This window comes from Haemaphysalis longicornis, unplaced genomic scaffold (assembly GCF_048455015.1).
Source record: "Haemaphysalis longicornis isolate Haplotype H1 unplaced genomic scaffold, Haemaphysalis longicornis Haplotype H1 scaffold_3, whole genome shotgun sequence".
NCBI classification, from domain to species: Eukaryota; Metazoa; Arthropoda; class Arachnida; order Ixodida; family Ixodidae; genus Haemaphysalis; species Haemaphysalis longicornis.
In genome coordinates, this window is record NW_027526335.1 from 16,578,230 (window position 1) to 16,591,891 (window position 13,662).

Genomic DNA, 13,662 nt, shown 5'->3' on the forward strand with positions numbered 1-13,662 from the left:
ACAGATGGATTTGGCTCTGTTGCCCGGGGGTGTCGCGAGCTGCGAGTCTTTAAGAAGACCGTGATACAGGAATTCTCTATATAGCGGCGACGAACATTCCTTGCTCGGGGAATTCTTTTCAACTTTTTTATGCATTTATAAGCGGTTGTCGAGCGAATGAGCTGTCAGAAGTCGTGGAAATGATTTAGCGGGAGCTTCAAAGTAAAAAATTCACCAGAAGTGACGCACATTTACGAATGTGAGTTACTTAAAAGCTCGTCTCGTTACTTGTCAGAAAAAGAAACACACCAAAAAAATGGCATGTATACATACGCTGCCATTACAGTCATGCCTAACAAAGCTCGAGGGCGAGCTCACTTTCCCCCACCACCTAAAACTGGTTATGCCGTGACAGAAATGAAAGCATTTCGTGTTACACGGCGTTGCTTATGCAGAACACCAGGGTTGTAGAAAAAGTGGCTCACAGCGTGAGTCGCGCGTTGAGAGAAAGAAGAGGTTGAAGTGGTCTGGCTTCGATCGCCGACAAAGGACTTATTCACCAGTGTTTCCGGCCTCTCCCCTTCACTGCAAATAAATTCATTCCATCTGTTACACCTGTAACAATTTGTACAGGCGGCCGCTAAATAAAACGGACCAACTGAGTTTTGAAAGAAACCTATCGGCGCGACACCTTCCTGGCCAGCGCCTGCTGTCGGGATAGCTGAGTGCGGATGCGCGTTCTTCGCTAGTCAGTCACTGCATCTCAGTTTTCTTGATTTCGGTGGCAGCGCCTCGTTTCTCTGGAATAAAGAACGAGGCGGCGCCTTGTGCCGTACACCGAGCGAGCTGCAGGATTCTTTGCGGCGGCCGGCACCCTGGAGGCATGTGCCGAGGATGTGTAATGGTTCGTGTTCAGCTTAGAGACAATATGTGCGCCAGAAGCTCGGATTTCATGATTTTGTTCGCGCTACAACCGATTGACGTGGGAGCAACTCGACGATAACTTTTCGTGGGTGACTGAATGATTGCTGGTCAGTATGCAACGAAAGAAGCAGATAGCGTCAAGAATTTACTGCTCCGCTTACATATTCATTCTAAGTTTGTTTTCCTCACCAAACATGATAAAACAATTGAACATGGTAGTTTCGCCAGTTACACATTGTTTTGCGTATGCAAGACGTTGCATGGTCAGTGACCTTCTATCATATTTTTAATTTTGGTGTGGCTTGTTTCTTCGGGGCTTTCTTATTTTTGCCGTCGACCTTTGATGGCGGTGTATAAGGGACATTTTTATTTTGTTACTTCAGTTTTTTATTTACTGTGTCTTGTCTTTCCCGCTTTTAAAACTTTCCTTCGCCCCTTTATCATTATTTTGGCTTTTAAAAGGATTAAATGCGGTAACTACGCCAATTATGCATTTTATGCAGACTCAGAGCGTTACCCGGTTGGTGGCGTGGAGACTGCAAAAATTGATTAAAGGAGCACCTGACAAGCATATCTCAGAGCTGCACAATACTACAGCTTCAGCGCATGCCGCACGCTGTCACGAGTCGTGCCGCTCGCTCATCCTGCCGCGCAAGGCTCTGCGGGTGCTACTTTCGAGACAAATGAAGCGTTGCGGCCGAAAGACATAAAATTGATATGCATAGACTAGCAAATAACCCGCATGCGGACTCAGCTATCTCGATAGCAGGTGCTGGGATGGGAGATGTCACGACGGTGGTTCTTGCGCGCGGCTCGCTTGGCCCACTTTATTTTTTGGCCGCCCGCACATCTTAAGTGCCCAGTTATCATGTAGGAAAACAGAAAAACAAGCAGAAAATAGTTCACAGCTTTTCTGAACTTCCGAAAGTGCTGCTGGAAATAGGAGGGAAGGGGCGTGTTGGTCAGACGTCAGCAGAAGCGGAAGGAACCAACAACGTCACAGCGTGATGTACGGATTTGCCGTTCCAGGAGCGCTTATCCCGGCGAGATATGGCACGTAAGCGGATAACGAAAGAGTAAGGACATATTTGTGCCATATTTCTATATACTAAACATAGGTATACATACCGCGTTAAGTCAGTCGTATCTTCAATCATATTTCAAACTTCCCAGGCAAATTGGTTGGTGTGACTGAGTGACTAACTGACTGACTGACTGACTGACTGACTGACTGACTGACTGACTGACTGACTCACTCACTCACTCACTCACTCACTCACTCACTCACTCACTCACTCACTCACTCACTCACTCACTCACTCACTCACTCACTCACTCATTCACTCAGTTACTCGCGCACTCATTCCCTCCGTCGTTCATTCCCTCCCTCCCTCCCTCTCTTTGCCACTCGCTCCCCTACTGGCACACTCCCTTCCTCCCCCTCCTTCACTCACTCACTCACTCACTCACTCACTCACTCACTCACTCACTCACTCACTCACTCACTCACTCGCCCACAGACTCAGTCACTACTTCTCTGCCTCCCTCATTCCCACACTCACTCACTCACTCACTCACTCCCTCCGTCGTTCACTCACTACCTCCCTCCCTTTGCCACTCGCTCCCCCACTGGCACATTCCCTTTAGCCCTCCCTCCTTCACTCACTCACTCACTCACTCTCCCGCGCACTCGCTTACTCAGTCGTGCGCTCACTCAGTCACTAATTCTCTGCCGCCCTCATTCCCGCACTCACTCACTCACTCGCTCACTTACTCGCGCACTCACTCCCTCCGTCGTTCCCTCACTCCCTCCCTCCCTCACTTTGCCACTCGCTCCCCCACTGGCGCACCTCCTTCCCCCCTCCGTCGTTCACTCACTCCTTCCCTCCCTCACTTTGCCAATCGCTCCCCCACTGGCGCACTTCCTTCCTCCCTCCTTCCTTCACTCTCTCACTCACTCACTCACTCACTCACTCACTCACTCACTCACTCACTCACTCTCTCGCGCACACACTCAGTCACTACTTCTCTGCCTCCCTCATTCCCGCACTCACTCACTCACTCACTCACTCACTCACTCACTCCGTCGTTCACTCCCTTCCTCCCTCCATTTGCCACTCGCACCCCACTGGCACACTCCTTTCGGCCCTCCCTCCCTCCTTCACTCACTCACTCACTCACCCTCTCGCACACTCACACACTCACTCTCGCGCTCACTCAGTCACTACTTCTCTGCCTCCCTCATTCGCGGACTCACTCACTCACCCACTAACTAACTCACGCCCTCACTCACTCACTTGCGCACTCACTCCCTCCGTCGTTCACTCACCCCCTCCCTCCCTTTGCCTCTCGTCCCCCACTGGCACACTCTCTTCAGCCCTCTCTTCTTCACTCACTCACCTCTCGCTCACGCAGTCACTACTTATCTGCCGCCCTCATTTGCCCACTCACTCACTCACTCGGTCACTTACTCGCGCACTCACCTCACTCCCTCCGTCATACACTCACTCCCTCCCTCCCTTTGCTCCTCGCTCCCCCAGTGGCACATTCCCTTCGTCTCGTCCTCTTTCACGCACTCACTCGCTCTCTCGCACATTCACCTACTCATTCGTGCGCTCACTCAGTCACTAATCTCTGCCGCCCTCATTCGCGCACTCACTCGCTCACTCGCTCACTCACTACCTCTCTCCCTCACTTTGCCACTCGCCCCTCACAGGCGCACTTCCTTCCTACCTCCGTCGTTCCCTCACTCCCTCCCTTCCTCACTTTTCCACTCGCTCCCCCCTGGCGCACTTCCTTCCTCCCTCCATCCCTCCCTCCCTCCCTCCCTCACAAACTCACTCACTCACTCACTCACTCACTCACTCACTCACTCACTCACTCACTCACTCACTCACTCACTCACTCACTCACTCACTCACTCACTCACTCACTCACTCACTCACTCACTCGAGCACAAACTCCCTCCTCCATCTCTCCGGCCATCACTCAATCACTCGCGCACAGCCTCCCTACCCCCTTCCCCCCCTCCCTCCCTCACTCACTCGCTCGAATACCGACACCGTTAGAAGTAACATTTTCGGCCATAACCTTCACCTTATATAGCCTTCATAGACACTGCTCGCACCGTTTTCGGTGCTTAAGTCATGCTACGCGTGTATTTCATGCTTTCGATTACAGCGACCTTTTATTTCATGGACATGCTTTGCCCTTGGCCAACACATTAGCGTTGAGGTTGCACAAAAATCAGGAAAAGAAAGACGCTGAGTGGTCCTCCGAATTTTGTGGTGGCAGGGGCGTTTTCAGTACACTGCCGGGCATCGGCGGTGTACTGGAGTGAATTCCCACCTTTCGCTGCTGCCGAGGTTGCGGCCACCGACAATGTAGATTCTTCCGTCTCCACAGCCGTGCGGGGCGTGCTGCCACGCAGAAGGGGCCCGGCTCGCTAACGATTGTGGCGGCGCTATCGGTGAGGCGGGTAGTTGCTCCTCTGTGGGTATGCAACACCCTGTGAGTATTAATATTCCCACGAAACGTAAAGTCCGGGGGAACCATGGCCGCCATTTGTGTACGGCATGTGTTATCTCCCGTGTTTGGCTTAATGTAGCTAGGCCTCACCCTGCATGAGCCAAACGATGCGCCAAGCAACGTGAAACTGGTTATACGTGAAGCTTCGGGTACCTGTTAACATCGGTGCACCCCAAAGCGTAATGTTAGTCCTAATGCATGGAAAATCTCGGCAAATGGTTAACCGATACACCACTGCGAGCATGTCGTGACGCCCTTGTTTGGCTAAACGTTAGGTAGCCGTCACGTTAGAGTTGACGTTGAAGTCATTAAAGCAAGCGTCTACTTATAAGAAAAGGCACAGAAACATGTTCTTTTCACTAAATATATTAGCCAAGTTGCTGGGACAAATGCTATCAGCTTGTTTGTCCCACACGAACGGGATTGAATTCTCCCTATACAGAGGCTGACCGATTTTTCGGGAATGGCCGGGAACGAAAAATAGCCCGAATAAAAGAGCAGTCCAAAAAATCCGCGAGTCATTACTCCTATGGGACAACTGGTGGTTCCTCGGGAAAGTCCGGAATATCCAGCAGGTCCGAATTTTCGGAGTACGAAAAAACGATCGGCTACTGTATGAACAAAGTATAATCGACTGGAGTAGCTCACCTAAAGCTGTGCTGTGTGACCGCAGTCTTGTAATACGTTCGCAATTTGGAAAGCCAAATTGAGACCGTCTCGTTGATCTCTTTTTTTTTTCTTATTTTCTGTCTATAGCTTACTGCACTTTATAAAATTTTAGGTTATTTTTATGAGCAATAATGCACATTTCTCATTCTTTTTATTTAATTTCTTGCGCATTCAAGATAGAGTCATGGTAGGCAGTTTCCAAGCCAGCGTCAATAGACGCCTCGTTCTGGTATTCAGACCGTATAGTCACCGGCAATATTGTGCAACTCGTGTAAACGCCTCCTAGGCTACCGTAGTGCCCTCCGCGAAGCAGGAAAACACCACCCACACAAACGCAACCCGCTAATTCTGTAAAAGCCAAGCTGCGTGCAGAGAAAAATGGCCGCGGCTTAGCTGAGCTAACTTTGGGTATGCAAAGCAAGGGCTTGGCTTAGGCTGGTTGAGTCTTGGTTTTGCTTGGTTAGCCTTTGATGAAGCTGTGTTGCCGACTACGGCTCAAAGCCGTTCGGTCCCCTGCAACGCTCACAGAAGCAGTCCCGGAGAACGCGGCGTTCATTCAAGGCGATAGCACCGTTCCTATTCGCCGGGTGTGGACGAGTCACGTAGCTAGAGACGACCCAGCGGCGCATGCATGGGAGGCAGCGGGCGTAGTCGGCTGCCTATCAGCTGATCGGCCGCAACCGAGGCGGCGGCCGCCGCTCATACTAAGCAGAACGACTGGAAACGGGGCCTTGAGCGCAGCGCCGAAAGTGGGCCCGCCGAATCCCACGATGCGCTTTGAGGGGGTTGTCGCCGGGGGTGTGTCGCCGATCAAAAGGTCAACTTGCGCATCCGCCGCGAAACCGCTGCACGAAAGTAGTACAGCTTTGCTTTGAAAACAGGCGAAAAAGTGGCGAACGGCTCCCGGTGGTGGCCGCGCGGCAGTCGGTGTCGAGGCATCTGTTCGCCTGCGATTTACCCGAGCTTTATGTCGGGCGGCCGGCGTTCGTCACCGGAGGGAAGCGGACAAGTTTGTAGTTCATGTTGAGCGTTGAGGGAAGTAATTGAGGCTGCGGCCAGTCACGGCCTCCCCGCCTTCGATGTGCACGTAAGCGCCTAGTGGAGAATATCAGTGGCGTAATTCATGACTTGCTCATTTCATATCCGTTTCAAAGTGTCCACCTCAAGCGAGCTCTGATTGGCTCAGAGCAGACGACACGCTTGTGACGCAAGACAAGCAGGCTTTTCAGTGGTGCAGTGGATTAATTCTGTGCTGGGATTTATGTTAATGACATCGCTAGTCTAGGGACTGCATAACATCATGAAACAGACGCGAAATAAACGCTTTGAAACAGATACAACTGATTACTCCGCTCCAAAAGCTCGTTTCGTGCGTCTTTTTTCCCGGGTAGCACTGTTTTTTTTTTCTCTCTTGTGCACCTCGTCTACAAGGATGGACGGGAATTTTACATTCGGCAACATTGAGGCGAGCGCTTCTTTCGTCAGTCGATGGTCGGCGCGACGTTCACCACTTCATGTTGCACGGAGGTTGGGGTGGACGCAAATGACGATGCGTGTCGCGCCACGGCAGTTGTAGCAATGCGTTCAGCGTCAGACTTTCCTGCATGGAGGTTGCCATTAATGTGGCCATATCCTCTTCACGATAGTACGTCACGCATCCGGCCTGAGCAGTAACTGTAATTGTCCCTTAGTCACACAGTATGGTTGTTCTGCTACAGTTAATGCTGGAAGCTTTACTGGACTACAACTCCCTCCGACACCGTGGATTCGATTTCGCCCATATGCATGGAAAAATGTGGAGAAGGAGCAAGAACATTACATGACCCAGTTAAATGTGAGTCCATTAAGCTATACCAAACCACTAAGGAACAGCTGTATCGTGTAGATTATGTTTCTAAAAAGTTTATTCTTTCCATCCTAAAAACGGTGTGGTGATTTCAACTCTCTTGGCCGCATTTATCCGATAAGCAAAAAAATTGGCCGCGTATCTGCTCGCTTCGATGCAAATGTCGAAAGACAACAGTCCTCTGTCGCCCGTCACCCGTAAATGCCCCTCTTCTCTTACCCGCCCACCTCTTTCCCTTCGGTATCGTTCTTCCCATGAAAAACGCGGAGGAGGTTTACTCAAATCAATCCAATTTTCGCCCATTTCGCTGCACTCGCGCCATCTAATGGAACCTTTCATTACTGTAGAACTTCAAACGCCATCACGAGGTCTGGACTCGTCCCTTGCTGCGTTTGCATTTTTTAGTCAAGATATTTTTTCAACGCGTATATTTTTATATTGTACATCGATCATTTTTCCCTCAGCGCGCATGACATTTTCAACGGTTGCCCGTTCTGATGGGATTTGTGTTACCTTGTCGTTGTCATTACCTTGACAATGACATTGCAGTGTTCCCTTGGGGTTTATTAAGGCAGTCAATACACCGCTCTATAACTCCAACGTTCTCTGGATGGAGCTAACCCTCTCTCTCTCTCTCTCTCTCTCTCTCTCTCTCTCTCTCTCTCTCTCTCTCTCTCTCTCTCTCTCTCTCTCTCTCTCTCTCTCTCTCTCTCTCTCTCTCTCTCTCTCTCTCTCTCTCTCTCTCTCTCGTGTCCTTTGTGCTGAAAAATAGTTAAATAGGGGGAGCTGTGAAGTGTGGTTTGGGAGTTCCAGAATTGGTAGTTTGGAGAAGTTTTGCCTATAAGAACTTCTCCTTCGAGATTTCATCTTAGCTTTTAGCCCGGTGGCTAAATGGGAGGGGGGGACAGACAGACAGACAGACAGAAAGACAGACAGACAGACAGACCAAAATTTTCGGGCCTAAAGTAGCCCATTTAAAAAAAAACTCCCACTGGTTTTGGTGGCGGCTTTGCAGGGAACTTAATGTAGTTTGTGTTTCATCAGCTACAAAACCGCATTCTCTTCAGCGGTTCTTCTTTGTGAACAATAATGTTCGAAGCGTCCTTCATATATAAAAAATTCAAGAAAGTGGGATTGTCGAATAACTGCTTAATAAAAGGCGCTCTTATATAAATTGTTTTCCTTTTAAGTAAGCTTCGCCGGTACTCACAAATGCATTGCTAGAAAGACAATTGTAGGCGTTATGTAAGCAGTGTGATATGAAAGTAATTAGGTCCTAGGGTCTTTAATCACACACCTCCAAAGGAACCATGTATCCTTAAGGAGCCGCGCATACAAAACACAAGTTTGCTTCGTACGATAGATTGCCCCGCTAGAATCACACTGGCATGACTTTTAACGTATACTTCGCTCATATAGGCTATAAAATTAGGAAGAAAGGGAATGGCCATGCGACTCGCAAGCCTATTTCTTGCACTAGAACTTATCACGTAATATGCACAGACGTGCGATTGGCTGAGGCCGGCAAAAGCAAAAGCAAGCTAGGCTGGGATTATAAGCTTGCAGAACGAGCTATTTTCGCTTAATTGCAAGTCATATTAATTTTATAGCAGTAAGAATGGTGAAAACAATGGAACTTACAGAAGTATAAGTAAACATAGAAGTAGCAGTGCGTACTGCTGTTGGTACTGCGGGCACTATGCTTGTTATAGCTGCACAGCAGTCCGGCTTTTTGGGGTTGTCTCACACGACACTGGCCGATTGGCGTAAGTGACATTGTCTTGCGTGTCCCTGTTTGTCGGGTATACGCCATGTTCACGAAATGATTACCTACCGTAACAAAGAAACGAAAGGTGTAAATACGGTCAGATACAAAGCACAGGCGGGCATCGGTCCGGCAGATTGTGGTGGCGCCATGTAGGACTGACGGTAAACAAAGAGTTCCGCAGTCCTCTGCAGACTAAACAGCGTACTTACTTTCACTTGAAGACCTGCCCTGGTTACGTCATCGCAGACGTCACGAAACCCACAATTTGGCGGGACAAACAAAATTTTACTTCTATTGATTAATTTATCAGTGAATAAAACATCGTTTGGTGCCGGGCTAACGCAGACGCCACTATAAGACACCAAATCTTTCGAATAAAGCATACGTGTTTTGTCTGCACGGCCCCTTTAAAAAGCTATGTACCGAGCTACTCTTAAGTTGGCTGCACCTTTATACACAAGTGCTTTGCTCAGAAGACATTTTTAGGAGAAATTTAAGACGTAATACGTTTTTGTATGAAACTATGAAAACCTTAGGTTCCTGCTTTTAGTACCGCTACGAAACATTTTGTATCCCTAAAAAGCAATGCACTCTAAGCCCCTTTGTAGTTGGTTCCCTTATTGCGTGCATGCATTGCTAACAAATATGTTTTAGGGTTATGTAAGCAGTTCGGCCCCAAAGTAGGAAGTCCCTTAAACATTTTATTAAATGTCATCGTACGACCCCAAATAACCCTTAAAAACTCAATATACTAAGCCCCTGTTCAGTCAACTTCACTATATTAAGCAAGTGTTTTGCTGGAAAGATTTTTTAGGGACACTGTAAGTGGTTTTGTGAGAAAATATGAAAGACTTAGGGCATATATTTGAATATCTCCATAAAACCCAACGTACCGCTATAGAACGCTATCCATCTGGCCCTCTAGAGTCCGCATCAACACTACACACAGTCATTGCTTGGAAGACCTTTCGAGAGGAAATTTTAGAAGCCTGATATCGAAATATGAAGGCCCACACACCTTTTATTCATGCATTCATGTATGTAGCCGAAGTGTGACACACGAAGCACTACCGACGGGCAGAAAGCGGGTTTCATCGCTAAAGCCCCCCAGAAACCCTTAGGCCCTTAAGTATAGTTGGGCTTCGGTGTGTCTCTCGTGTTGTTCTCAGCAGTTCGAAACGGCATGAGCGTCTGGGACGTTTTTAATGATATACAGTGCTTGCAACTCTTAGAAGATGGGTATTTTTTGCGTGTCTGAAATTCTTGCATACGTAGTGGTCATGGAGACATTATGATTCAAACCAGCTCCCATTACTTCTTTTCGATTGATTGATTGATTGATTGATTGATTGATTGATTGATTGATTGATTGATTGATTGATTGATTGATTGATTGATTGATTGATTGATTGATTGATTGGTTTAACGCACCGACGCAACGCAGGCGATGAGGCGCGCCGTAGTGGAGGGCTCCGGATTAATTTTGACCACCTGGAGATCTTTACCGTGCGTCGAAATCTCGTACACACGGGAGTTTTTGCATTTTGCCTCCATCAGAAAAGCGGCCGCCGTGGCCGGGAATCGAACCCGCGTCCTCAAGCTCAGCAGCAGAACGCCTTAGCCACTGAGCCACTGCGCGGCAGGCGCAGCTTCTAATTGGCCCTCTATTGCATGCGCGTTCATCCATTATACTAGTCATTCCTCGTATATTATTCCCGATTTTCGGATTCACTGAGCTTCTTGTGCCATACATCAGTAACGCCTATCCTGCTGCAGTTATCAGCATTTTATGAGTCCAGATAAATATCTGGTTTGCCCAGTTGTAGTTTTGTTCATTAATTTAAGCTACAATAACATCTTTCCAAATATTGTTCATTAAACATGTCTGTATTTTCATGTCTCTCAGATACATTATTCGTACCTGTCGCAGTCTCAGTCCTAAGCCGCTTGCTTTTCTTTCGCTAAACGGGCTCAGAACGACTGGGACTCAACAAAGAGGCTGTTATATCACGCGAACTCCGCAGTCCAATTGTGGGATAAACAATTTACGGTAGTTGTTGAGGATATTCGGTTCAAACATTCAAAACTGTTTCATCCCCTTTTTATGATAATGCAACAAATTCGCGTGCACGAGTAATCATAAATTTTTTTAGGCTTAAAATTCTGAGAGGAAATTGTCTGTTTACACAATTTTTAAAGCCATTTCTCAAGCAGCTCTCTGTGCGTACAGTCCAGCTGTAATCTCCACCGGCACATGGACGTTTCCCTCTTGCACAAAATCTATTTGCACGTAGCGTCTTCAAAACACTACGTGCGTTTCTTCGCCTGAGAGTACTCGAGCTTCGTATGCAGAGCAGCATGCGTGCGCTCTATAAAAAAAAAAGAGAAAAAATGCGTGCTCCGCAAGGAAGCACGCTCCATGCGCGAGACTTCCAAAGGACGAGCCTTTTTCACGCTAGCACCTCGTTTCGCGGCTTGCGTGTAACAGTGTCCGCCTCTGAGCGCGTGAGGCCCCGTGTTTTGCATGCTGATCATGGCTGGAGCGTGCCGGAAGCTTTTCTCGAGAGCGCTGAGGTTGTTTACATGCAAAACAAAAAAGGAAATCTAATCTTGCACTGGGGAGCGAATCCTTGCGTATTTGAAAATTGGGAAGGGGAACGCATTAGCGTACTGGAGACATATACAAGGAGAGTTCTCATACGTACGTGACGCTGACCACGTGAGGGCGATGATGAGGCAGCGCAGCCAGATAGCCGAAGTCATCGTCGGATGTCTTTGTCGAACCGTTCTCATTAGGACTGTGCACGTCGCACTCCGGAGATGTGGTAGTTCGCGGTGGCGAGTTGAGCGGTTGCAAGGCAGTTACGTCTGGCGGAATTGTTTGGCGCACATCTTGAGTAAGCTCGAAATTTTTGTCGCGCACCAGCTTTCCAACAGGAGTCGTGTAACACGGAAGCTTGGCGCTGGTGCACAGACTTTTGAAGGATGATGGATGAGGCGTGCTCGGATGAAGAAGACCCTAGTGGTTTTGTTCATTCGAAAGCAAACGGATCCCAGAGCTGAGATAGAGGCGAACCCTTTACGGTTGATCGTACTTGGATGCTCATTTCTTTTACTGCAGTCCTCTCCGGGCTGTCATGTGCAGAACCCAGAGCGCGACCATCCACGTCCCTAGGCTCTCGACAACAAGCAAAGAGGGCAGATTTCTAGCGCATATGGATGAGGCACAGCTGCGGAAAGAGAAGCTCGTCGGTCCTCCAGACTCCGCTGACGGCCACTCTTTGCTGACGGCTTGCTCGTGGAGGTGACAGCTTTCGTTTTACCGGTTTCTACCAATGGTGCGGACTGCGGAGGAGCTGGTGGAGCATGGTGGCTTCTTGTGTGGCGTTGAAGGCAGCGCCCTGGCCGCTTCCTGGATCGATGGAGTGCGTCTTTTTGGGACCTTGTGTTTAAGAAAGTACTAAAAATAGAAAGATGCGCTAACGTTCGCTACTCACTATTTCATTCTTAGGTTTTATCGATATTACTACCTCTGAAGGCTTTGATGTTTTTTAGTCCATGATGTGAGTACAACTTTTCACTGTCAACAATACTTGTCTTGTTTGAGGGGTATGGATTGTAATAAAAACAAATAGAACAAAAACCCTATTTGAGCCGTTCAAGCACTATTTTTTCCCATAGATCGGATACTAAAATTGCGCTGCTTTAGATAATTCTCCTTTTCTCATACCAAACGTTAAGCTTTCTGTTAAATCAAATTGTTATCCCTGCGCGCAAATGCAAAGGATTTAGGCCTTTCAATTTGGGATGCTATGAGCTGTATTCTACATACCGTGTATTTAATTACTTTAAACACTCGACGGTAGCCCTTACCATCAGCTGCTATTCTTTTTTGTGTGTGATGGGGGGGGGAGGTATATTTTTTTTCAAAGCGCTCCCTAAGGTAAGAGTAATGACAGCGCTACATCTAAAAAACCTCGAGAAAGCCGTAGCACGCAGCTCCAAAATCTTACAACACGCACCACAGCTTCGTCAGTTTGTTCGCATATGTTAACACCGTGACTCACAACACTAGACACAACACGGAGATGGCGGCGATTTTCAGCGTTCGTCGAAAACGGCAGTGGCGTATCCGTTCGCTGAGGCCACTGTCCCGTGGCAGATCGCCACGTGCACTGATCCCCGCCGCGAACGAAGCGCGACGTGGCGCGTCCAACAACTTCAACACGGCTGCCTAAAGCAGCACAAACGCGACTGTGTGCTGCGTCCAATGTCAGCGGAGCCGCAGTGTCTCCAGCGCTCGTTGAATTGACTCAAGTCGAGGCGATTAAACGGCGCGCCTCTAACGCGAGCGAAGACGCGGTAAGAGAGCGCTAGCTCGGCGAAACGGGACACCACGACCACACGGCGCCGCGGGTTCGCGCACACTGAGTGACTTGAGCGTGTGAGCGCCGGCCTCGTCTACGGTCCCGGGAGCTGGAACCACTGCGGGCGGTGTGCGCATGCGCCAACCCCGAGATGGGGGAGAGCTTTTCCTCCTCTAGCGGCAGCGGGGAATCGGCGGGCGAAACGTGGGAGCCGACTCGGTGGGACAGTGGCGGGGGAGGAAGTGTGGGAAAGATTATGCCTGCTGCGGCTGGGAATAAAAAGTGCACGGGAAAGCGGTCAAATCGAGAAGGCACCGGAGTCGGTCGCCTTGGGGAGGGTGCGGTATAAAAGGAAACTGAGAGAAGCTCGACATCGAAAATAAAGAAATACCTCCTCGGAAACAGGAGCAGAGACTCGGAAAGAACAAGAAAAGTTGCGGCTCCCGGCAAGACAGTGCAACTTTATGAGGAGACGCTGGAAGGGTGTTTTTCGGGAAGAAAAAGAAAGGTGCAGGGAGGAGGCCGCAAATGAAATATGGGTGAAAGCGGCTGTGTATTTTCCTGGGGTTAATAGCGAACCG

General features: G+C 48.9%; 1 protein-coding gene across 1 annotated transcript in view; it reads right to left on the minus strand.

Moving 5' to 3' along the window:
* LOC144174031 (cell adhesion molecule Dscam1-like) overlaps positions 1–13,283 on the minus strand; it is a 233,129-nt gene extending 219,846 nt beyond the window's left edge. The window contains exon 1 of the mRNA XM_077702433.1: positions 11,420–13,283. Coding sequence (XP_077558559.1) covers positions 11,420–11,507 — 88 coding nt within the window. The 5' untranslated portion in view covers positions 11,508–13,283. The remainder of the gene's footprint in view (positions 1–11,419) is intronic.
* Between the last annotated feature and the right edge of the window lie 379 nt (positions 13,284–13,662).